A 24694-nucleotide genomic window follows, 5' to 3' on the forward strand; every position below is an offset into this window, starting at 1 on the left:
GAGAAAACGGAGCGCCAGGCTCCAGCACCCCATACACTAATCAAGCCTTTACCTTTTGAGTAAAATGTTTGGAATGAGTGACCTAAATATTGCTGCCCTCAAGTCAAAAATCACAGGTCGAGAACTGTATTTGTAGGATTTTTATTAATTTTCAACCTACAATGAGCAATAAATTCAAACATGATCAAAGGCTATGACAAAGGTAGAACAAGAATAGCATGTTGACTTTACATCTAATTACAAATTTCCTATTGCAAGAGTGAAATAAAATGAACATAGTTCACATAAAATGTTACATTTCTTGAATCTTTACACAATCCAAAGTCTGTTCAGACTGTAACAGTTGATTTATTCTTTTTTTTTTTGGCAAGTTAAGTCCCTTCGCAGTTACTCGGAAAAACGTTTCCATTACCAACTTTAAATACATCATAGCATAACTTTTCAAGTAACAGAATATATTCTTGTACAATTTTCTAAATCAGTTTAAAAATTAGAGCGATGCTGGGCAAAGCAAGAGAAGATGTTAGCAACACAGGTGATGAATGGTTCACATTTACAAAGAAAAAGAAATCCCTGATTGAAGCTGTAAAAAGATATTCACATTCCGTTAAGTCAGTAATGATATGCTCACAATATTCTCTTTGCCTGCCCAGGCATCGTCTGCCATGTTTTACAATTCATCCAGTTTAGAATTTTTTTCTACAAGACAAATAAGTACTATCTCGAACACACATCACTCAGTCAACTTGCATCAATTTTCTCAAAAGGCGCGTGGGTGTATTTAAGGAATTCATTTGATTTTCTTTCTATCAAAATATAGATCCATTAATAATTCATGGGAGAGCTAAAATACAAAGTGAACAATATAAAGCATTTGTTTTTGCTTGATACTGTAGCTACAGAAAGTTCTGGCAACTCCAGTGAGGGACAAGGAAAATGAAAAGGTCGACAGTTGCCTGACTATGCCTCGCTCACATGTGGATTTAGTTCAGCCAAGAAGCCTGATCTCAGATCAGATGTTTGCTCATCCACATTCTGCCACGTCATCTTGGCACGTTCAGTATAGTTTGTCGATGCCTCTTCTGATTAAACTGTCTAAAATTGTTCTCAGGCGTGGCAAACAATTTAGTTACACTAAAAGTTAAAAAGAAAGTGTAGTGAAAACTACAAACTTTAATTCAGAATTCATAGTCATCCTCCGCCATGTCAAGAGCCCAGGCAAACTTTTCGCGTTGAGTTTTGTTGTAGATCTTCTCAACGGGAACTCCCCACTTCTTACACCTGGGAGAAAGGCAGTTTTTGCTAAATGGACCAAAAAGTACAAAAACAATTTTCTCTAGTTTACAAGTCTCTTACCAAGCCACTGAAATACGTGGGTCCAAGTAGTTTAGCTTGGAAGTACCAAGGGCAATTTGTTTATTCTCCTCACGATCAGTAGCCTGCACCTCCAGCTTCATCAGCTGCTCCTCTATTCTTTGAATAGCCTTTTTCTTGGTCTCCACAGATCTAAAACCATAATAAATGATAATGTCATACCACAAGTAGTGCATTAAATGGACAATTTCTTAAAATACACACTTTTTGGTTTTCTCATCCCTCCGCACTTTGGCATCAGCTTTTGCACTTTTGAGTTCTCGCTTGGCATCTAAAAGCTGATCCTTTTTAGCGTCAATCTAATAAACAAAAAGTACAGAATACATTGATTTATTTTGATCGTTACAAATACTAAAATAAAACAAAGAAACCTTACCTTTGCCTGCAGGTTTTGCATTGACTTCTCAAATGTTTTTGGTGGAGCCCTCTGGTGGTTACATAGAATAGCGACAGCCCGGTTTGCCCTGTTATATGACAAAATCTTGGCTGGAATGTTGTCATCAGCTACAGAAGAAAAAAAAAGTAATTAAAGCAAAAATATGGGTGGAAGGAGACGTTTGTGATTTTTTTTCCCACTCTTTACACACAATTAGTGAGCTGCTTCAGCTGCTGCTGCAGAGTGATGGAGGCGTTGTAGGTACGGAACACTTTAGCCGTCAAACCATCCATCAGTTCTTGAAGATGTTTATTTAGAACTGAGGTCTAGAAACAAAGCAGGAGAAATGATACGTTAAGAAAACAGTTCATAATAGGAGTCAATCTTAATATACTTACATTTAGGCGATCAAACAAATCATCATCAGGCTCTTTATTTTCCATAAACAACTGCAGATTTTTGAACACCTGGAGACAGATTTGCATGTGTGACGCTAGAGAACACCTTATGTTCATCAACTACAGTGATGCAAGTTCAAGTTACCCTTTTCTCAACAGGAACCTGGTTGTAGTAGCGGATAGAGTCTTTACCCAGGAAGTCAAACTCAACCACAAACTCCTGTCCTTCTTTCTCGGCGGAAAGTTTAATGTGCTCAACTCTCAAAGAGCAGCAGCCGACAGTGTCCGCAGTCTCCCCTTCCTCTTTCTCATTACCCGCTCTCAGGGCCAGCTAGTGCACATCAGGACAGAGGGATTTAGGCAGGCTTACAGAAACATCATTGCTGTTATTTAAGCACTCAGTAAATCCACCACTACAATTTAAGCACTAACTTAGCGGGGCATAATGCTTTCAAACTGACCTTATCAATGAAGTAGAGCGCAACGGCTCTTTGCCTGATCCTCATCTCTTTAGATTTCCAGTCTTCTCTGTATTGGTTTCTGATACGGTCCACACACTTTTTCAGCCTACGGGCAGTTTCGTATTTCTGCCAGTCCTTCTCCCCCTAAAAAAGGCAGGGAATGGTCAAAATACATTACTAAATATACTGATATCAATGCCATAGACTTGTATTTGTAGACTTTAATGTTCCCGGAGGAAGCCCACCCCGGCAAAGGGAGAACATCCAAACTGCACACACACAAAAAAGGCCACACCCAGGGCCTTTCTGGCTAGGAGTTGAATCCAGGACATTCTTGCTGTAAGGCTAGAGCACTAACGGTATGCCGCCTTGTTTTTTGTTCAAACAGTGAACTACCAAGGAACAGTAGAGGATGCATGTGGCTGAGCAGGTCAGGCAAATTAAAATTTCATTTGCATAGCATTCCAGATTTCCAAGAGTCCAACCCTAACCTTGCTTAGAAGCAACCCGTATAAATGAGTCAAATAGTCCAAGTCTTACCTTTATCCTTGAGCTTGGATTCAGCATGATGTATTTGATGGAGCCCTGGATGTTCTCGGTCCACGACACCAGCCAGGTGACTTTGTTGTCGTGACGAACCTCCTTCCATTTCGTGCCGGGCGGGGCCTCGGGGATTTTAGAATCCCTACAAGGAGCAGATCGGTTACATGATGACCTTTGTAGCGCGGAGATTAGAAAAACAAAAAACATACTTGCTGCAGTTTATGATTATGTCCTTGGGCCTAATGCGGCGCTTGAGCATCCCCATTTTAGGATGATCTCCACGACCACGAAAGAGACCCGGGGGCTCAATGCGGAAGTTTGCAATACGTTCTTTGTGGTTGTCCATTATACAAAAGCCATATTCCTGCAAAAGGCGCTCATTTTCTTCCTTTAGTGTCTGCAGGACATGAGAGAACAGTCAGTCATGGATACAAGAGTCAAAAGTCACATGATTAATGTTCAGGATTAAAGAAAGTCACCAGTTTTTCTTCTTTGGTCCTCGCCTTCCTGGCTTCAGACTGCGCCTTGAAGTATTCCGCCATTTCAGTGAAGTCGCATTTCTTCAAGTCTGTGATAACAGCCTTTTCCTCTGAGCTCATTTCCTACACAAAAATCACACAGCTGATTTCATGTGCGAGGATTTAATTTAATTCAACCACTGTGGCACTGGCTATACCTTTCTCCAGTCCTTGAAAAAGTTCTTGCGGAAAATGTCTTTAGTGGTGTACTCGTGTTCAAGCATTTTGGCAAAGAATGTGGCCACTTCTTCTGCTTCTGGACGGAGCTTCATGTGTTTACCTGTAGAACAATACATGTGCTTAAAGCCGTGAACCCCCCACACACACAGCAAAAATCATGCAGACACAAGGAAAAGCTCTAAAATAGGACAAAAACGACCATCAAAACTGAAAGTGACTGAATAGGGAAGGAAGTTTGAGTGCAGATATGATCAGAAGTTGGGTTAAGGTGAATGTTAACTGTGCATAATGTGAACTTGAATTTTGTAAATATCAAGCATTGCTTGCCCTGCATATAAACCTGGACAGTTCCTCTCTTGGAGTCTCGCGCCCCCAGAGGAGCACATATTGAGTAAATCTACGCAGATGCCGGGAGAACATACAAACCACACTTACCATCATAGTAAAATTTGACTTTGTTTGGAAGAGGTTCGTATGGGGGTGCAAAGACTGGTCCTTTGTGTTCCAGAAATTTCCATTTGCTACCATCAGTGTACCTTTCTTCCTCCCACCTGGAAATAGTGGCTATTGATTAAACTTCTCCAAACAACTACTGAGCCACGAGCATTTCAAGTAGAAAACTCACCATTTCCACTTCTCTTCAGGCTCTTTCTTAGCCTTCTTTTTACCATCAGCGACACCTTTTTTGCCCTTCGTCTTTGACTAAAGAACACAAGGCAAGTGAGGTTCAAGTTATTAAAATATTATACTTATTTCACTCATCAAATCAATTTACTAACTCAGCACTGTCATGTTAAAATGTCACTTGCCTCATCAGGTTTTCTTTTTTTAGCTTTCTTGTCTTCTTCAATCTTAATTTTCTTGGGTTTGAATTCCAGACTAAAAAAAAAGGCAACACTCATATTTAATTGCGTCATGTTACTCTGAAAGCCTCGACTGGTGAAGTAACAAACATACTCTTCCTCATCTCGGCCTCTCTTTAGGGACTTTTCATATTTAGGAGCGTGGTAAAAATCTTCTGGCTCAGACTTCACATGCATAGGACTGCAAAACAAGCACACATACTCAGAAATGCACTGCAAATGACAAAGTCTATGCAACCAACAGTGTTTGATTATTGGACATGAAGCTTCCAAGGACCTCAGCGTTTTGTGTGAATGTGCCACAATGACCATACCTGCCAAAGCCATTTTCCTTTTCCTTTTTAATTTTGCCATCTGAAGACTTCATCTGTAACAGCAGATATGGCTTAATTAGAAGACGCGCTGACAAACATTAGCATAAGTGACACTGTCCAGGCGAGATCAATAATAATCCCAGGCTGCAATTCACCTTTTCCTCCTTCCGCTTTTCTTTGTGCTTATCCTTGTGCTTGTCTGTGCTGCCATCTTTGTGCCTCAACTTTTCCTTCTCCTTGTCCCGATGCTTTTTGTCAGAAGAGTCCTTGTAGTCGCTATATTATATTGATTTACATGAAATAAAATGTTGAGCGATCGTCAAGATGGTAATTTCAATACATACTCTGAGTACAAACATTGGAAGTGTGACGCATACCCGTTCCCATGCTTGGACTTCTCCCTCTCCTTGTCCTTCTTATGGTCCTTGTGTTTGTGCTCCTTGTACTTTTGTTTGTGAGAGTCTGAAGTCCATCAAATACGATTTAATTTACAAAACATGTACAGGTTAATTAAATAACACACAGTCAAGCTGCAACACATTCATTTATTATCATCAGTGCTACTTTACACTTTTTCAGATTGAACGCCTCTACTCCTTCATACAAGCCGGTTATTTAGAAAACAGGATATATAGAGACTTGGATCTACTTAATAAAAGTCCAACTTGTTCAAACAATGTAAGGAAATACCTACCAATTACTCTGACACAAACTAAATATAGTGTGAGTAATCTCAGGACATGGAAGTTTTGTATCAAGTTGTAAATACTTCAGAACACGTGGCTTTGACAAAACATATTCTAATCAATAAGAAACGATTGTGTGCGATCATAAATGTTCACGTTGCGTCTCCACAGTGTGTTTTCTCGGCTCACGTCACTGCCTCCTGCACTTAGTGCCTGCACGGAGTTTCAGTGCAGTCAGGCAGGCCGCTACAGAGAAAAAGAAAATGGCGCAGAGACTAAGTCCTCAACCCCCAAACCTTCACTTTTAAGCTGGTAATAAAGCGTCAAAAACCCATTAACTCTCGAAACAACCGCAGCGGATTGATACAACACGTCGAGATCTTTTACAAACATGTGTCAGAGTGGGTCATTTATGTCAACAAAGGTCGCATCAAGGCCTCTCTTTTGAACAATAGACGCTTATGAGTGAGACAGAGGACTTAGTCTCTGGACGCCATTTCTGTCCTTAGCTCAGAACTACCCTACGCTCGGTCTGATCAGTAAACAAAATCACAAATTTAACAAATACATGACGTCGGGCTACAAGAACTCACCATTGACTCTGGAGCCACAGTCAATCTGCAAAATATTAAGAAAGTGTTAAACCGGGATGAAAACCAACTAGCCAGATAAGTAACTTTGAACTTGCTGGATGTCAGGATAGTCTGATAGCTTCCCTCGGCTAGCTGACTGTGCCATCTGATTAAATGGCTTAGCAGCTGCTAGCAAGCCGCACGAGCTAACCGGGGATACCACAAATGCTTCGAAACCCGAGAGTCACACAATTACCATCTTTACCCCATATAAACACACTTGTCAGATTAACACGACACCGGCCATGTATTGTAGTTTAATAGCGCGAGGGCCGGTGACGAGCCCTTATGACAATATGAGTTGGCACACAAACACAGTAGGCTAACGCGTGCTAGCAGCTACTATTCTGAAGTTAGCGAAGTTCCCTGTCAAAAGCCCGACAGATAAGAGCGGTCCCTTCGCTTATATATATAACTTTACACCGGTTTACGAGATTAATCAGAAAATGTGTTGACCTGGTTTTCGTTGTGGCCGTGGTCCCCACTCATTTCCTAGGGGATCCTTTGTTAGGAAACTAAAAAAATCAAGGAAGATAAAAAGATACCACGCCGGTAACGGGATGTATGCAGAATGAAGAAGCTACGCTGTTGTGCAAGAACGAAGTCCCAAACGCGCCCCACTGCGCATGTGCGACAATTTAAATGGTTCAGAGATGTGTAGCTCCTCCTTTAAGATGATGCTCTCTCTGCACCCGTCACACACTGGGCACGCGGCATGTGGAGGCTCAAGACGTTTGTGGAGATCATCCAGAGACAATACAACATTTTTTTTGGACATGTTCTTATCCCGAGAAATTCTGGAAAGACTTATGTAGTTTTATAACTGGACATCTATACAAGGACTTTACATTGAAATGGGAAAACATTATTTTTTGTTGCTTCAGAAAGCAAAAGAATGAAGATATCTATTTTGTTATTAATTTACTTATCCTTTTGTCCAAATTTTATATTCACAAATGTAAATATTCTAAGCAGAAACCCAACTTTGCACATTTTTTTAGTGATACTCTCCCATATATCAAGATCTTGGAAGGTTCTGATAACAAAAAGGCTCTAAAACTCAGTATTTGCTCAAAATATAATATATTTGTAACTGAATAATTGTATTGTACAATTCTGTTACCCCCTGGCATACTTTGTATACTCATATACTTTTCTATAAATAAATAAAAAATAAATTAAAAAAAAGAGGCAAAAAAAAAAAAAGGTTCAAGATGTTCTAAAAAAAAAAAAAAAAAAAAAAAAAAAAGGTTCAAGATGTTCTATCCCAAAAATTGTCAATTACGATCTCCTTCAAGTAATAACATATTTCATGCACCAAAACAAAAAAATTGATACAATAGTCAACCTATTTATTTTACTAGGGAAATATCACATACACAAAGCCAAATTCTCACAATCCAAACCCATATTCAAAGTTCTCCTGATCGAGATTAAAAATCACATGGACGTTACCAAACGTAAAACAAACAAAAAATCAATAAACCTAATCAACATATATGAAGAATTGATCCATTAATGCTGTCATTTTCATTTCTGTTCAATTGGTGTTCTTCTGTTTCTTTTTGTTTTGCTTTTTATTATTATTTTGTGATGTTTTGTCCTCTCATGTCTCTGTCATAGAGTCATACAGTATGGCTTGCAAAAATGGAACCTGTAAAATGCTTTTTAAGTAAAGTAAGGATAAACGAATCGAACATGAATGTTTATGAATATAAGATGTAAATAATGTGTGTATATATGTATATATGATTTAATGTAAATAAAATAAAATAAAAAGGTTCAAGATGTTCTGGCTTTTACCTAAAAAAAATCTTTGTTACCAATAAGATTCGTGAAGTATGCATCAAGATTTTGCACAGATGCTATCCTGTTAACAGTGTAATATCCAAATATCGTTTAAATGTTGACCCTCTTTGCTCATTTTGTCATAGTATTGAAGAATCGATTAGCCATCTTTTCTGGGAATGTTCTTACGCACAAGTATTTTGGAAAGACATCAATCTGTTTGTGAATAGAAAACTTACCATAGATTTACAACTCAACCTTAAAGATATTTTGTTTGGTATTTATCAAAAAAATCTACCCCCAAATAAACTTTTTAGTATGAATGTCCATAGCTGTAAGTACCTTAACCAAAAACCAAAACTTGTTGTATTTGAATCATAATGTCCTCTTATGTGACCTCCTTGAATTATTGCACAAATGCCAAAGCCCTGAAGACCAAAGTTCTATGTAACGAATTTGCACTGTAAAACTATTTATTTTTATATTTTTATGTATTTTTGTTTACACTGGAAACTGAAGCCTTGCACACCTGAGGCTCGAGCCTTGTTTATGTTAATTTTGTTAATTTTTCAATAAAATAAAAAATAAAATAAAAAAGGTTCAAGATGTTCAGGATGCATAGAGGATAGAGATTCATCCATGGATTATTCATAACAATCAACAATAGTTAATCAAAAAAAATATGGTGGTTGGGTCTTTCAGTCATCTATCATACATTCCCCAAATAGCTTAATAAAATCTCTTCACAAACATATCTTCCACTTTCATTTTTAAAGGCATTTATTCACCATAATTTGGAGACTGGTGATAAAGCAGTACACCAGACATGAGTGGGTCTAGGACCTAAGGGTGCCCAAAGTGCGGCCTGGGGGCCAAATGCAGCCCTCTGAGCAATTTTTGGTGGCCCGGCAGGCTTCTTATCTTATCTTATCTTATCTTATCTTATCTTATCTTATCTTATCTTATCTTATCTTATCAACAGGACTATTATTTAACATCAACCTAACATGTCCATGTGGGCAGAGATTAAACGAATGCTCCAGCTCTAAATAAGGGTGTAAGGGGATGGTTTAAACCTCTATGCACCCAATACAATGTTTGACTGTATTGACCATTGATATGGCCCTCCATGCTTTATACACCTCAATATGTGGCCCTCGATGAAACATATTTGGACAATCCTGGTCTAGGATTTTTGTTTTTCACTTGATGCTGGAGTGGCTTACTTCTGTACCTCTTTTTTGTATTGTAGTAGCCAGTCTAAAAGCAGAGGGGGAAAAAAACCTGTTTGTGGCATATATCGAATTTGTCAAGCCTTTAAAGAAGAAAAATCAATCATGAACTCTGGTGGCATAGTGGTTAGCTGTGAAGAGGTTATTGCTTCACAGCTAGAGGGTCCTCAGCCGGACTTTCTGTGTGGAGTTTGCATGCTCTCCCTGTGTCTGCATAGGCTTCCTCTAGGTTCTCCAGTATCCGGACCCCTACCATTAAAAACATGTACAATAGGCCTGTATGAGAGGAACTTTGGAAAGGCCGATGGCGCAGATGCAGCCTCGCTTCTGTCAGTCTACCCCAAGGGCGGCATTACTGCCCAGCAATGTTAAAGCATACGCTATAATCCTCCTAGTACTAACCTGAAGGTTAACCATAGCCCTGCTCCAAACCTAACCCTAATTTATGTAATTAAATCTCAGGTTTCCCCTCCTGTGCAGACTATCTGGCAGTGACAATGTGATAAATATCCACTTCCTTGTTAGTATTAACTAGCAGGCTGGTTGTTCACTGTGTCAGTAATGCTCCCCTTAAGTGTATAGGACACATTAGACACATTTTTTACTAAAACACAGTTAACACAATTATATTTAGGATTTTGCAAAAGATTATACCCAGCTTTCTTCAGTTTGGACATTTTTGTGATGTTTATAGTTTCACTTCCTTATTGGACATCGACAGGAAGTGACATAGATGAAGGTAAACCATTTTAAACTGATGCCATGCAACCATGTTATGTCAATGGGAAATGAGTATGGAACTTTACCTTCTTCTATGTCACTTCCTGTCAGCAGCTTAAAAAAGTCAACTAAAAATAACACTTCTGCCCTACATTTCTTCATTAAAATTGCTGCTTCACCAAAATAAAATCACAACCATGCAAATGATGAACTTGCAACTAATTTTATCCTTCTAAATAAGTCATATTTTCAAAAATTCCCTTTTTTTTTTAAACTTTTTTTTTATTGAACATTTTCAAGTTTTTAACAGTCCAGTACAGTACAGATATACATTTTATATAAAAGATGACTTCCATGCAGATCTAAGTAAATCAATACAAAAATAAACAATATAATGTGCATACAGCAGTGAGTTTCCACATTTTTGTATTTCAGACAATGCGACTAAGTTTTAATGTATTCTACCATTTTGCCAAACTTTTCTACAAAAACTGCATATTGACCTTTAATACAGAATCTCAGCCTTTCCAAAATAACGATATCCAATACCATGGCTCTCCACATTTGTATTGAAGGTGGCTCATCCCCAACCCATTTAGTCATAATAGCCTTCCGCCCTATCATGAGTAGAAACTGTATTGTATCCTTATGCACTGTGAGTGGTCCCGGAATAAGACCAAGTAAACATAATAGTGGACTGGGCTGTATGGACCGTAATCTCACAGCATACTGCTTTCCAAAACTGATGTATTTTTCCACAGTTAGGAGAAGCCCCGGGTGTATATTTACTGTACATTTGCAGTGATATATACACATTTAGTAAAATATTGTACTGAAGTTCTTGTGATATTTTTGAGGGTAGAAGCAAGATTTTTTCCCAGGATTCAATGTCTCATATGCACTTTTAAAGTTGCGAAACGAGCTTACAAACTCATCCCCGTGAAGAACTGTGATGTTTTAAATTAATAAAGTTATGAATGACATATGGACCACAAACTTCCTCTTTAATTGTAAACAAACAAAATCAGGTATAGGGCCTTTAATGGATACGTAGCCCTTCTTTTTTACTGTCTTTCCACAAGAGGGCGCCATGTAATCAAATGTAGCCCTAATGTTTTTGCAAAATTCATTCCAAATCTACAAACCACCAACCGGATTTGGTTTTGTCAAAATCATTTTCACCAGTAACTCTGTTCTGTATCAACTTGTATGATCAACTTAATAAAATTATTAAGAATAAATTAATAATTCCGCGTGCTTTACAGCCTAAGAGCAAAAACAATGCCGTAGCAATCAAAGAAGCAGTCTTCAGCCTGCACTTGAACTAAATATTCTTATTGGGCCACAGCTCTCCATATGTTTAATGTGGGCCCAAAGCAAACTGGCTCTAACCTGTCCCGTTTCCTTGTAGACTTTGTCCACTGCGACTAATCTGAAGTAGACTGAATCATTATGCTATAAGTCACCTCAGAGTGTGCGCGGTACATGTACCACTGGTAGTTCCTGGGCTTCTTCAGGTGGTACTTAAAGCCACACCACGTAGAATTTTACCCAATAATTAAAATTCAAATACAAGCATTTATTTTATGACGGATATTTTCATAAAAGAAAAATTGTCTCATAAACGAACAAAAGGCTCACCCCTCCTAAGATATGACTGAACTTAACTGGGAGTGGGTACGTCTACAGCTCGTTTCCATGGAGATGTGACGAAAGGCAGTAGAATTTGAGGTTTTAACAGGTTTGGTCCTCATCCAAATCCAGTCTTTTATTACACACTGCAGTAATAGCATTTTCTGTGTTGAGCATGTTTTGTTTTGCCAGCAACAGTATAGTTCAAAATGTTACGCAGTGTACCTTTAAGGTCATTTCCATACTTCATACTTTATTAATTTTACTAGAAATTATTTAATTTATGTTTTAGTAATACACTTAAGTTTTGTCTAGTTCAGAAATGGGTTACATCCAGTTTAGACATGATCTAGTTCATTCTAGATTTTATTTAATATCCTTTTTAGAGTCTGATTAATCCTGATTTTAACTTAATCAAGGTCTGGTGAAACTTGGAAGGTCAAACAACTCATGAGGTGGTTCTTGGGGTTCTTGAGTCACTGCTGTAGGCTAAAGACCTAGACCTAAAGACTCATTTCTTGATTTCTATATAAATGACCAGGGAGGAACCACACAAGCTTGTACAAGACAAAACACAATATATTTATTAAATAAATTCATATTCTATAAAGTGTATAAATCTTCACAATAAATAGACAAATGGCAATATATTGTATTAGCAAGAACGTTACAAAGCTGTTCTCGGTACACGGCGTCCCATCACTGTGTGTTCATGGCTGCTGTTACACATCTGACAAAAGGTGGGGCTTGGCTGAGTTCTGGTATAACAACATGTAAGAGTCACAGAGCAACCGTCTCACAAGTTCAGGGGCCTGAGAAGGGTTGGCACAAGCCAGATCCTCCTCTGACTGAGACAGAAAGTCGCCTAGTTCAGGACAAGCGCAGACCTCAGGGATATTGTAGCCGCTCTGATCATCACCTGCAGAAAAGAAAACAGTGAAACATCAGCTGACGCTTGGAGAATCAGAGCAGTGTCTAAAATGATCAAGGACGTCTTATCTGAAAAGGTTATCGTTATCAATGCATATGCGACACAAAATGGAAGTAAGTACAGCTACTACCACATGCATTGTGTCATGAAACATTGCTTACCACATCTGTCCGCCATGCTGTCGAAAAAGACCCAAGATCGTGGGTCGGAGCCACATTTAACAAATGACACATAATGGCTGGTTTGAATACACAGAACAGCAAACAGCTCCATCGTTCGTCTAGACACTGGGGCATTGGTGGTCGCCTCCGTTAGCAGCACTAGAGGTTTCGGGGAATGACTTCGTCTTGTGGGATGAGTATGCACCTTTTAAAACAAATACATATACCGTCAACAATTTGTATCAGTAGGAGAGAGTCAACGTGATTTAAAACAAAATTACCTGTGTATTGCAGGTAGCACAATACTGTTTTATTCGTCCTGGCTGCAACTTACGATCTGGTAAACACTGCAAACACTCAAACTCTGCCAAGCGCCCACAGAGAAAACATTCCCTTGGAGCTGGTCGGAGTGAACATGGTACATTAGGCTAAATACAATTAGCTATAAAGTTTCATTAGAATATTTCTTACAGTTATAAAGAAGGTCTGTGATGTCTAGCTCAACTGAGGGGATGATGTGTGAAAACATCTTGTATTTGTTTCCAAATCTGGGCATCTGAACCATCAGGCACGACGGCATCTGTGGAGTAAAATGTTATATTAATGTACTGACTGCGATACACTTTACTACGCAATACTATAATTGTACCAAGCACCCACTTCGTCAAACTTGAGATCACTAGACAAGCATGACGTGTCGAGGAGTTGTTGGACGGTCGGCATTGAACCCATTTGTTCTTTTTCCAAAAATATCTGGAAAGTGTAGGCATCTTGGTATGTCTCTCCTTTGGATCTGAAATCCGAGAGTCATTTACGTAACGACAGAAACAAGACAGGAAATCTGATACTGGGCGAGTCTGTCATACCTGAGCTTCAGCAACGGCTCTATGCATAACACCTTCTGGAACAGGACCGTGATGAACTCCTCCGGGTCTAAATCAAAGCAGCTGATTGTTCATATTTGTGGCCTTAACCATTGTTGCATAGAGTGTATGGCAATAAAGACGATACCTTTTTCTTCACTACTGAAAGAATCACATCCAAGCAGTTTACGGAAATTCATCACACTCTCCGCAGGAACAAACCCTTGCCTGTAAACAGAAAATAACTTGTAAGCAAGTTGGCTAATCTGACTTGATCTAAAGCATGGGCTCTATACTGCACATTATTAGCTTCATGCCCCTATCACTACAATAAGGGGGCTTGCTTGAACATTTTGCAGTGATTGACACCGCGCAGTCAGTACCTGCGTAAACGGTTAATGATTTTCCTCAAAGTGCATGTCGTAGGTGGCTCGATGTCAGGAGTCCTCTGGCAGAGTCTGTCCAGAACCAGGGATGAGCTGAATAAACTTGAAAAGAGACACAGAGCCGTACATGAGACTCCGGCAGCGTGACGACAAATAACACAATGCAGGAGCTAATGGCCAGAGCACGATCTGGTTTTACCTGAAGAGAGTGGCGTCAAGGTAACAGGAGTTGATGTGTCCCTGAATTCCTTTCATTTTACCCAGTAACAAAGAGGAGACCCCGGAGTCTGTGAGAGGGGGCACATGATCCTCTGACTCTTTGAAGGGAGGGACTGAAACAATAAGCATAATAAGCAAAGTCAAAAATCACACTCATCAATACCACAATTCAAATTTTAAATGCAATTTGGTCAACCAGAAAGACTGTATTCATTATTCCTTATGCTGCTAACTCTGTACAATATATAGTAACAGATCTCTGCAAACTCCTTCTGACATGTATGTTTCTTGTGGTAGTTAAGCAGTATTTAGTCTTATCCCAAATGGTAAAGCTCCTGGACATGTCAAAAATGTGCTCAGTGAACTCAACTCTATCTGAAAAGCACCATAGCATTACTTATTCAGTTCCAAAATCATGCGGCCCTTATGTGTACAGTGCGGGCCGATAGTCACATGCCTTGGAGAATGATTCATCTCTAAAGCAATAATAAACTGATGAAGGAAAAACAAACCCCGGATGTAGAGGGGCCAAAGCAACAGCCATTATTTTTGGATTAAGGAGCAAAGAAAACAGAAAATCTAAGGAGTTGCTTGTCTAATTCTTGAAATAAACAAACAAATAAATCTATTAAACATGCAATTCGACATGAGAATAATAATAATCATAATCATCATAATCATAATAATCATAATAATCATAATAATCATAATAATCATAATAATCATAATAACAGTGAGTGTGTTCAACATAAGATGTAAAAATGAACGCTGCTCAGTGCAACCTATCGGAGGTGACTCTGTTGAAAGCAGCCTGATTTGTAGAGATGAATTAACCATGTTGGGAGGACAATGGATGTAAGTGAATTGTATGGGCACGACTTACAACCAACTATTTAATCATTGCCAGAAAACACCAGGCAACTCTAACACCGTGATTTAGTACCATGATTCCGTTTTTTTATTGTATTTCTGTACCGGTTTTAAAAGGTGAAGTTGTCTGATTGTGTTACTGTGTCACCTGGTAGCTTCTCTGTCCCGGAGCTCACGTCCTCTCCGCTTGAATAAAATCGACTGTCAGGACTGCACTTGGTCTTTGGAATGAACAGAGCCTTGTTCCCGCTGCAGGTGAAAAATCTCTTGCCTCCGTATGTGCCATCAGAACAGCCTCTAATGTCGTAGTCCTGAATTAAAAAAAAAAGGTGTTGTGAATAATCAGGCATAAATGAATGGGTTTTGCGGATGTGAAAAACGACAACTTACTACTTCAATCCCAGCCCATTCGCCGGTCTTTCCCTCGAGAGCGCCGATCCAGCGGACAACTCCGTACACGATGACGCCCGAGTTCGAGAGCACCTCCACCAGCGAGCCCACCTCCAGAGGCGCTTCAGGGATGCTCTCACCCCCCGTTTGCCTGTCTTTTACCTGTTGACCACGAGAGCCCAGGCTCATGGAGTTGCTACGGCTGACGGGTCGGTGGTTTTGACCTGTGCAAAGGTATGAGGGGTAGAGAAACTGTTAGAAAGTCATGTGACATATTTTCACAGTTGTGTCACATGTTGTCTCATCAGATTAACCTCGGGCAAAAATGCCACATGTCTCCCGGAGGTATGTACTGTGAGCAATGTTCAGAGACACAAAACCATGTGATTGTCTTCATACCAGAGCAACAGGCCCGGTTATTCAAGTTTGCACATTATTATCTAAGCCCCCAAATTGCAAATGTTTTAATTGAGAGGGTGCGGAAGTGTTGCAACAAAAAGTAAATCTGAGAAAAACAGATCCTCCAAATTCTCTAAAGAATCGCCAATTATAGTCGGTCCTGACACTCACCATCTTTCCACTGGACACCGAGGGGGACAGAGTGCGACGGGACCACCTGGAGGATATCTGCCGCACTGAACAGTGGAGGAGGAATTGGTTTCTTAGATGTAAAGTTGTTATCAGTCTCCTAAGGAAAAAGACAAAAACAGCATCAGAAAAATGGATGACAGCGGCGCCATCAGATGGGCATGGCTCAATGCAATCAGATATTATCTTTAGCTTCAGAAACAACACAAAAGTTGCTGTTGAAGCTTAAAGACAGTCAGCAACTCTCCTATTACACTGCAATGAATAAAATAATACAAAACATCTAAATTTCTTCTATTACTGCTATACTGTTTGTACTCCAGAACTGTGCTCACCAACATTTCCACTTCGAAGCCGAGCATGTACAGATCTTCTTGACTGTCATTTCTCCCAATCTGCATGAGGTTCTTCACTAGCCCAGGTACATGTCCTTTCTTGTGCTTGACCACCACGAGGTCATCGTGAGAAAGCTCGCAGATGGCAGAGAAGAGCTGAGGGTTGCACAGCAGCTCCAGACGTTTGCTCGCGGAGGACACAAAGAGCAGCAGCTGTGCCTGGTGCCGGGTCAAAGGATACGTGTCCTCTTTTTTCACAATGCCCCCGGTCTTGGAGTTCCCATTGTTGCTGCTGCCAGAGTACAGCACCGCCATCAGCTCACCGTTCTGCAGCTCACCCTCCACACGGCCAATGCCTCCTCTGCAGAAGCCTTTTCGGGATTTACCGCGGATCACGATGAAAAACTTCTCCTTTACAGCTGGCTCCATTTCACCGGGATGTGCTCCAACTGTCCCGACCGGGTCAACAAACGGGGGAAACCTGTCAATTATAAAACAGAAACATAACGTTGCCAGTCTGTGCAATTAGAACTGCAATTACGACACAACTAAGTGCACCATAAACAATCACATTTATATATACAGTTTACTTTAATAATAAGGAGAACATACTGACAGACAGCTTAATAGCAGATTCCTAAAGTTATGCAAGTTTTCAATTATGATGCTGGTCACAATAATGATGTTATTCTTATTCTTATAGTAATAGTAATAGTAGTAGGAATAGGAATAGGAATAATACTCAGAAATTCAATAATCAGTCAATTCAAAAGCAATAATTGGAATGAGTCCCACGTCTTGTGCCAAATGTTCCTTATTATTCAATACTATTTTAACTTACAGGTATTTTAAAGCCTTTTCTTTCAACACTGCAACTCATGAACTGCATTCCATAACACAATGCAAAGTGCTGTTGTCTATCAGCAGACACTTGAATTACCATATTAAACCTAATGCTCAAACATTATGTCACACCCTTTTAAAACAATTTGTAAAAGCAAATTATTGCCCGAGGAGAATCTGCTTCCTCATTGAAAAACTTACCTGTGCAGCGTCCACTAAAAAAACATCCAACTGCGTGGCGTCAACTTTGGATTGATGATCAATAAAAGACCAAAGGTTTAACTCATCTTTTCTAGGTTCAAAAAGTATTCGCTTCTTGATCAGGTGCAGCTACACGGCGCAGTTCCGCAGCGTGCACGGAACAGTCTGCCCTTATCGCCTCTATTTCCAATGCAGAGGTGAAAAAATGCGCAGTTAAATAGTGACCTGTGCGCGACCGGCCACACCCCCCGTGGCGCCCCGCCCACAGACTTACGCCATCTGAAATTCAACTTTGATTACATGTGATTGTTTCCTCGGGTTGGTGCAGCAATTTAAAGTGTATCGATCTTAGGATGATCGTTGACAATTGCAGGTCTCTTAAAGGCGTGTTGTTTTGTGTTGCAGCTGCTGTAGAGGGCACGCACTTGTAAACATAACCCTCAAGGTTTGCTAAACGTGCAGACAAAAACAACTTTTCCAGTAGATTTATTATGGAAATTGGGACTTAAGAGGCTGTTTTCCTCACGCTTTGGAACATTATCTCTAAATAAAGTAGCACAGGGGGGAAAAACAACACAATTGAACAACAGAATTGTATTGTGGTTATTGGTTTTTGTTTTAGTCTAATCTAATCTGGTTTCTTGTCTCATTCTTATTCCAAGTAACTGTTTACAATTTTTATTTATTAGAATCAACGTCTTAAAACCAGGATCCATCCATTTATTCATCATAGCAGAGAAAATGTCTATGATGGTCCTGCTGTTTCCTCAATGCTACCATTGTATGTCTCTGTCAATGTGTACGGAGCTTATTTGCAGTAACCAGCACCGGTCTCCTCTTGAGTGACATGTTTGTGTGCATGTGGATAAAAGCATGAGGCCCGTCCCACACTGAGATGCACCTGGTATGCACCTCTGACCATATCTGCACTTCACATCGACTCGATGTAACACACAGTCCTCGTTTACTTCAGCACAAACGCTTGAAAGACGTCACAACTCCAACAATGACAAAAATATAGAAAACATATAGAGATTCTCTTCCATTCCAGTGGAAGAGACGTATCAGGAGAGACGTGCATTGAGCTCAGTAATCTCAGCTGTCGTACAGTATCCTTGAAATTGTCAAAGAACAATGCAGTACATAGATACTGTCTTGATAACATGTCTGACTCTTATCCTTCTGAACATTAGCAGATGAGGGATGATTCGGCAAATGTCGTGACAGTGAAGTTTTCTATTGAATAACACTGCCTGAAGATAAAAGGTCCTAAACCTGTTTCTTTTTTCAAATACTGGAATACAATTTGCTGTTTTTTCTTCAGCATGTTGTAAATTGCATTGTGTGAATCTATAAAGCATTTTAACTAACAGGCAGCAAATCCATCTTTCAAAAATCCTGTGTAAGTCCTTTAACTAGTGATACAAAGTGAAGAAAGTGCTCTTAATAAGAGACTTAATGTTCAGGGTTTTCTCTAATCTGTTTATAGAAAGTATTTACATTCTGAGTGAGTCTCAAGCTTTGTCGGTATTTCAGGTATGAACTCTACCTGATGTTTTGCTACTGCAGGATGCGTGTAATCATAAAGGCCATTCTAAGGCAGTCTTTTGGGGAGCTGTAATGCAACTATATTGTTATAATCTGTATATTGTTTTTAAAAAGTGAGGGAGGACACTCTCACTGAACAATACAGGCTTCATTTAAAGATGGCATTTAATCTGGCTGAGTTTCAGCAATAAGTGACTGAGTTATGATCCCGGCATTACAAAAGATCAGGCGGGGGACTGGCAGCATACCACAAATAGCATCCTTGTATGAAGAGTTCGTCACAGGTGATCACCATTTATGGTCTAAGCGTCCTATGTTCACCAGAGCTGTCGGGAGGGACAGTTAGTGATCGAATGTGAGTCTGAGGCAAGAATAAACAATCATTGTGGGCGACATCAGCATGACTCCACAAGAACAGGAAGTTCAAGTTTCAAATCAGCCAGACACTTTGATTATAGTCTCAATTGCAAAAGCATTTACTTGAGATATCGCACAGCAGCCAACAACACCGACATGCATAGTTACTTTTAAATCAAAAGATTAGATATAAAGACATGGAGCGACTTACAAGTATAGGCTACTAAGTGTGACCAGTGTCTTATGATACAAAGTCTATTATTTTACAGGGGCTATGACAAAATAAATACTTAATGCAAGATCAAAGCAGGGTCAAACTAGAAAAATGACAGCGATGGAAGTAGTAGACTATTCAATTTAAAAGTAGATACAGGAGCACAAATCACATGAAAATCCTACTCAATTATCCTCTTTAAAGTTTACAGTAAAGTACAAATTCAACTGGGTAACATTTTGGATTCTATACTTTTGCCTGCAATTCAAAACATGCTCCTCATGACCAGCTGGACACACACATAAATGTTTGCAGTTTCAAAGAATGGATGAGGACCTAACCTATATACATGTCATATTTGGCTGCCTTTAGTCAACATCTCCATGGAGATGAGCTGGAGACATCCCACCCCTACTTCAATTATTGTCAAATCTGAAACAAGATGAGCCGCTCACAGCAAAGACACATGTTTATTTGTTCATATATTAGTCATTTTCCAACAATAAAAATATCTTTATTTATTGGGTGAAAGGTTGGGATGTGGCCTCAACCAAAAGTTAAATAATGTTAAACTGAGTCAAAACGGGACTGAATCTGTGACTTTATGATTCTGATAAGCCATGTTAAACTGTTCCTAAGAACCTTTCTTATTGTTTTGGATTTCTTTTCTCTTTCTTTTGGGGATTGTTTTCAGTGTACTTGTTTTATGTATTATTTGATGAAACTATTGATACAATGATGCCCATCTCAAGGGGGATTGGAGGAAAAGTGTCTGGATAATGATAAAACTGTAAATGCAATTATGGCGTCACACTAATAAAACAAAGTTGATCACAAAAAACAAAACTGTTATTAACCTCTTAACCACCACCTGAACCGAGCCAATTTGGCATTGCCCAAATCTAAAAGCTTCTTGAAAAAAGCATCAAAGTCGCGACAAAAACGAAAGGAAAAAGTAACAAAAAAAATGGCAAAAATGCGATAAAAAAAAGGCACAAAAAAAGCTTTTAAAAAAATTGAAAAAACGACCAAAAAAAGTGACAGAAATGCAATAAAAAAAAAAAAAAAACTCAAATCAAAATCTATGAAAAAGTGGCAAAAATCTGATGACCACATGGCAACAACGCAAGGACAAGGATCCATTTAGATCAGTTTTGTGGGTCTTAGCTTTCAAATGAGGCTGGTCTATAGGCTGTAAGCGTTTAGATTTGGGTGATGCTGAACTGAGTTAAGGTAAGAGGAAGTGCGTTTGCTTTTTATACTCTTCTAAAAGCTGTGTCAAGATGACTGCCCTTCTGCAGGAATGTAATCTCATTTATTTATTTATTTCAAGGCCCCGTTGATATGAACCATCTCTTTTTCAAGGGGGCCCAGAACACAAAATAACAAAACAAATCAAGCACAATCACACAGTCTCATGTCTTGCTCTGCCCATCCCGCCTTTCCTCACTTTAATAATCAATATTGTACAATATTAACAATAGGCACAGAGAGAAAAATTAAAAAGAAGAAAGGTTACATGTTTGACATTTCAAATAATTATACAAAGATGTTTTGAATATATGTGAAGATGTAATTGATCTAAATTTTATAGGTAAATTATTCTAATCAAATGGAGCTTTGTAGCGAAAGGCTTTCTTTCTTTCCACATTATTTTTTTTTTTTACATGTGGCACTTGACAAGACGGATAGTCCAAATTTCTAAGTGCATGTGATGGACCTAAACGGAATCAACATTGTGTCAAACATGTAGGGTTAAAGTGAACTTAAACATGAGTTAAAGTAATCCAGTGAAGCCGCCTTCTGTCGTTGGGTGTAACCAGTAAAGTGTGTTATACATACTAGTCCAGTGATAAAGAAAATAATTACATCGAAGCACAAATCTGCAGAGTGAGTTTGTGAGTGTCATCAGTGGTTTAGTCTGTTATTGGTGTTGCTGAGCTATTCTTTTCCTGATACTGAGGGTGAAACATTTAATGGATCAATAGAGTTGACCAAGACAAGCATTTACTTTGTTAGTTATATATTCAATGTGGGGTTTAAGTGTTAGTTCTTGGTAAACCCACTGTCCCAAATATTTGTATTTAACAGTGTTTTCAACCAGACTTCCTTTGGAATAGTATATATTAAAGCTCTGCAGATGAGGAGTGAGACGATTCTTAAAAAGCAAACTGTAGGACTTCTTGTTGTTCAGTATCAGATTACGTTGGAAAAGCCAAGACTGAATATTGTTGAAATCATAATCTAGAGCAATCTGTCGCTATCTTTAAATTGACTTCCAGAGATAATTAAAGTTGTTTGAATTGAATTGTTTCAACACACTACACACTTTGAGGATGGTGCCTCACACGTCTAGACCTTTGTCCTGAACAAACGTCATTCCATTACGAGGAAAACAAACAAACAGACAAGGCCTTTATTGTGATAAATTACACTTTTATTTCTTCATTTCAAGCTATACAGTACGTGTTGATACAAAGCTGAGGAACATTGCACATGTTCACTCACAAATGTGAAGTTGCTGGAAACAAAGTTCACTTGTCAGATATAGCTGCCTTTTTATGGTTAATGAAAAAACAATGAGATTACTTTGAGCTGCTGAATAGGAAGCCAAGAAAAGTGTATATAGTGGACCTATGCAAAAGTGAGACTTTAAACCATAATCTTGGGTAACTCATGTTTTACGTTTTGAAATTATATCTACGTAGGGAACAGACAGTAAGGGCTTGTCAGGATTTAGAATTGGCCTGATGCGCCCTCTACAGGCAGCATTGGGAATGACACATGATTGAACAGTAGCTTTCAGCTAATGGCATGCTAACAAATAGTGTCACACTTTGAACCCAGAACTGCCAGAACAGGTCCATGGACTTAACAAAGATGTGACAAAATAGAAATTTTGAAGGAAAAAAAACAACTACAATCAAAGTGAACAGGATTTCTTATTGCTAAGTGAATTAAGTGAAATAATACTTCAGGTATGTATTTGTTGAGGGAACAACATGGTTAAAGAACATGATTAAAAGATAAAAGGTAGAAGCTACATGATATGTCTCCTTTCAGTTAAATAAAAAAAAAAAGCATTAAATAACCCCAGTTTTAGCAACGGACTTTCTTCAGTGACAAAAGTTGCGATGACTAGGCTGGTGTAGATGAAAGGCCTGTTGCTGGATTCCTTGGCGGATACGGTTCTGCCGTTGAATAGCATTACGAGAGGAGTTATGTTTCTGTGCCCTGGCTTTTTCTTTCTGAACACAGGCAGACAGAGGCACGTGTGCAAGACCTTTAGGTTGAAAGAGGATGTCATGGACTGATTCATCTGCATTGTTCTGCTGATCCTGAGGTTCTGGAGAGGATAGACTAGACAAAATATAGTGTATGAGTAACAGAAAAAAATGACTGTCGCTGGACTTTTCTTAATTCATACCTGATGTCTGCGTCCTGCTGTGAAACAGTGGCACCATCAAGAACAGCAGTGTTTGGATGGTAATCAAGCAGCACCACCTCTTGGTGTTCATCTGTAATTGCATCTATGTAAAAGTAGAATAATAGAGGAATTGGCATAATCTTGTTATTACAATAATAACAACAACATCATCAACAACATAATCATCAGTATCAAATGGATGCAAATGACCCACCTTGGTGACTAACAACATGCCAGTCCTCATCCTCTGGTTCAGCCGAGCCCGTGTCTTCCGGGGGGTTATCTTCCACCCCAAAAAGCAAACTGGTGATGATTCTGAACATCTTTACAAGTTGTCTTCTTTGGTTTTGACTTTTTTATTCTTTCTTCGATCAGCAGGATGACACTGAGACAGAAATGAGAAGACAGTCAGGACTATAGTACACGCTCAAGAGTAAAATAGAGAACAATCGCATCCTCATTTGGGAAGGAAAGACATATTCTTCAGTCAAAGCAAGCCGATGTAGACTGATCCTATGGAGGCATAAACTGAATGACTAATGTACACCCAGTTTATTGTTAGGTCCATCTGCCTCAAATGGGGGAGGGGCTTCTCTGTTAGACATGTCAGAGCAAAGACACCTTACAGTAGTCTGGTAATGATTTTATACAATAGTCCAGTCCAGTTCATTGAGAATGGACTGCAAATAAAATAAAGACAGACGACATTTCATTGTAATAACTATTCAATTATTGTCAAGAATGTCCAATTGTTCGTTTCATTTAACCTGAACATCCCAGATTAAAGAAAAAGAAGAAGAAAGATAGAATCCTATAGAAACATCCGTGTAAAATACTACATTGTGACCAATTCAACATCAGTTTTGCTTAGGCTTAAAGGCTGCGTTAGTGCTACATGACCTAGTATCTTTTGCAGCGTTATTGCCTGGAACAGTTCAATCTCGTAGCCCAGCTCTTACCTTTGCAGACACGATTCAGGACGATTTACAGCGCATCATAAAGTACCAAAAGGAAAATATCTTCAATATCTAAAAGCGTCTGTGGACTGGACACAAAACACAGTCCGTTGTTTTCTATTTCAAACCTTCAACGGAACCGAATAAAGCGCCCGCCCCTTTCCACGCCCACTGAAACTAACCCACCAATCAGCGGCTTAGAGACGCAACACGCGCACGTATTCGGTACAGTGGGTTTGACTCAAGTCCAACGGTTCCAAACTTTTTTTCCTCACTTAATCTCTTAACCCCCGCCTGAACCGAGCACATTTTGTCCAGTTTGGCTTTACCCAAATCTAAAAAGCTTGTTGAAAAAGACTTGAAAATAGCGATGAAAACGAGGATGGAAAAAGCGACAAAAACGTGGCTTTAAGAATGAATCTTAAAAGTTGTATCATTCTCACAATTTAAAGCAGAACTAAGTAACTCATGCCCCTAGAGGCCATAAGCGTCACTCCAGGTGTTGTAGCATGTTGCGATTTTTTTTTACTTATTAATTGTTTGTGAGAGTAAATAGGGAGAATATGGGTAAAGTGGGACAATGGGTAAGTGGGACACTTAACTTTAATCATGATTATTTTTTAATGTGTCAGATTTTATTGCTAAAAATACAAACACACCCATTAATTAGAATGTGCAGGATAAGAAA

General features: G+C 39.1%; 2 protein-coding genes and 1 long non-coding RNA gene across 3 annotated transcripts; all 3 read right to left on the minus strand.

Annotated features, from left to right (window-relative positions):
- Positions 1-193: 193 nt before the first annotated feature.
- On the minus strand, positions 194-5078 carry LOC306979822 (DNA topoisomerase 1-like). Its single transcript, XM_079578949.1, has 17 exons — positions 5028-5078; positions 4808-4894; positions 4656-4729; positions 4476-4552; positions 4286-4401; positions 3829-3950; positions 3632-3754; positions 3362-3549; positions 3150-3294; positions 2610-2753; positions 2294-2479; positions 2149-2217; positions 1962-2076; positions 1751-1878; positions 1579-1673; positions 1357-1506; positions 194-1281 (listed from the first exon to the last, which is right to left on the minus strand). Exons 2-17 carry the CDS (start codon positions 4815-4817, stop codon positions 1179-1181), a joined length of 1845 nt encoding a protein of 614 aa, XP_079435075.1. The 5' UTR covers positions 4818-4894; positions 5028-5078; the 3' UTR covers positions 194-1178.
- A 7315-nt stretch (positions 5079-12393) lies between these two features.
- On the minus strand, positions 12394-16919 carry cyld2 (cylindromatosis (turban tumor syndrome) 2). The gene is made up of 13 exons (XM_079578475.1): positions 16461-16919; positions 16108-16225; positions 15538-15761; positions 15296-15458; positions 14258-14390; positions 14056-14160; positions 13821-13900; positions 13676-13742; positions 13470-13602; positions 13281-13389; positions 13091-13209; positions 12810-13014; positions 12394-12636 (listed from the first exon to the last, which is right to left on the minus strand). The coding sequence occupies exons 1-13, from the start codon at positions 16887-16889 to the stop codon at positions 12440-12442; spliced, it is 2082 nt and encodes a 693-aa protein (XP_079434601.1). The 5' UTR covers positions 16890-16919; the 3' UTR covers positions 12394-12439.
- A 5816-nt stretch (positions 16920-22735) lies between these two features.
- Positions 22736-24123, minus strand: LOC306979778. Its single transcript, XR_013793961.1, has 4 exons — positions 24010-24123; positions 23265-23435; positions 23051-23153; positions 22736-22983 (listed from the first exon to the last, which is right to left on the minus strand). It is a non-coding gene; the product is annotated as an uncharacterized lncRNA (long non-coding RNA).
- Between the last annotated feature and the right edge of the window lie 571 nt (positions 24124-24694).

This window comes from Gobius niger, assembly GCF_951799975.1.
Source record: "Gobius niger genome assembly, chromosome: 20".
Classification (NCBI taxonomy): domain Eukaryota; kingdom Metazoa; phylum Chordata; class Actinopteri; order Gobiiformes; family Gobiidae; genus Gobius; species Gobius niger.

What these genes read in the sequence shown, in the direction of transcription:
- LOC306979822 (XM_079578949.1), bottom strand. An exon ending in AGTCAAATTTTACTATGATG is followed by an intron (nt 3,951 to 4,285) that starts GTAAGTGTGGTT and finishes ATTGTTCTACAG; the next exon opens with GTAAACACATGAAGCTCCGT. An exon ending in AGGTTCCTGTTGAGAAAAGG is followed by an intron (nt 2,218 to 2,293) that starts GTAACTTGAACT and finishes ATCTGTCTCCAG; the next exon opens with GTGTTCAAAAATCTGCAGTT.
- cyld2 (XM_079578475.1), bottom strand. Translation starts at nt 16,889, where the DNA reads ATGGAGCCAGCTGTAAAGGAGAAGTTTTTCATCGTGATCCGCGGTAAA. An exon ending in ATCATTAACCGTTTACGCAG is followed by an intron (nt 13,901 to 14,055) that starts GTACTGACTGCG and finishes TTCTGTTTACAG; the next exon opens with GCAAGGGTTTGTTCCTGCGG. An exon ending in CAGCATGGCGGACAGATGTG is followed by an intron (nt 12,637 to 12,809) that starts GTAAGCAATGTT and finishes TCTTTTCTGCAG; the next exon opens with GTGATGATCAGAGCGGCTAC.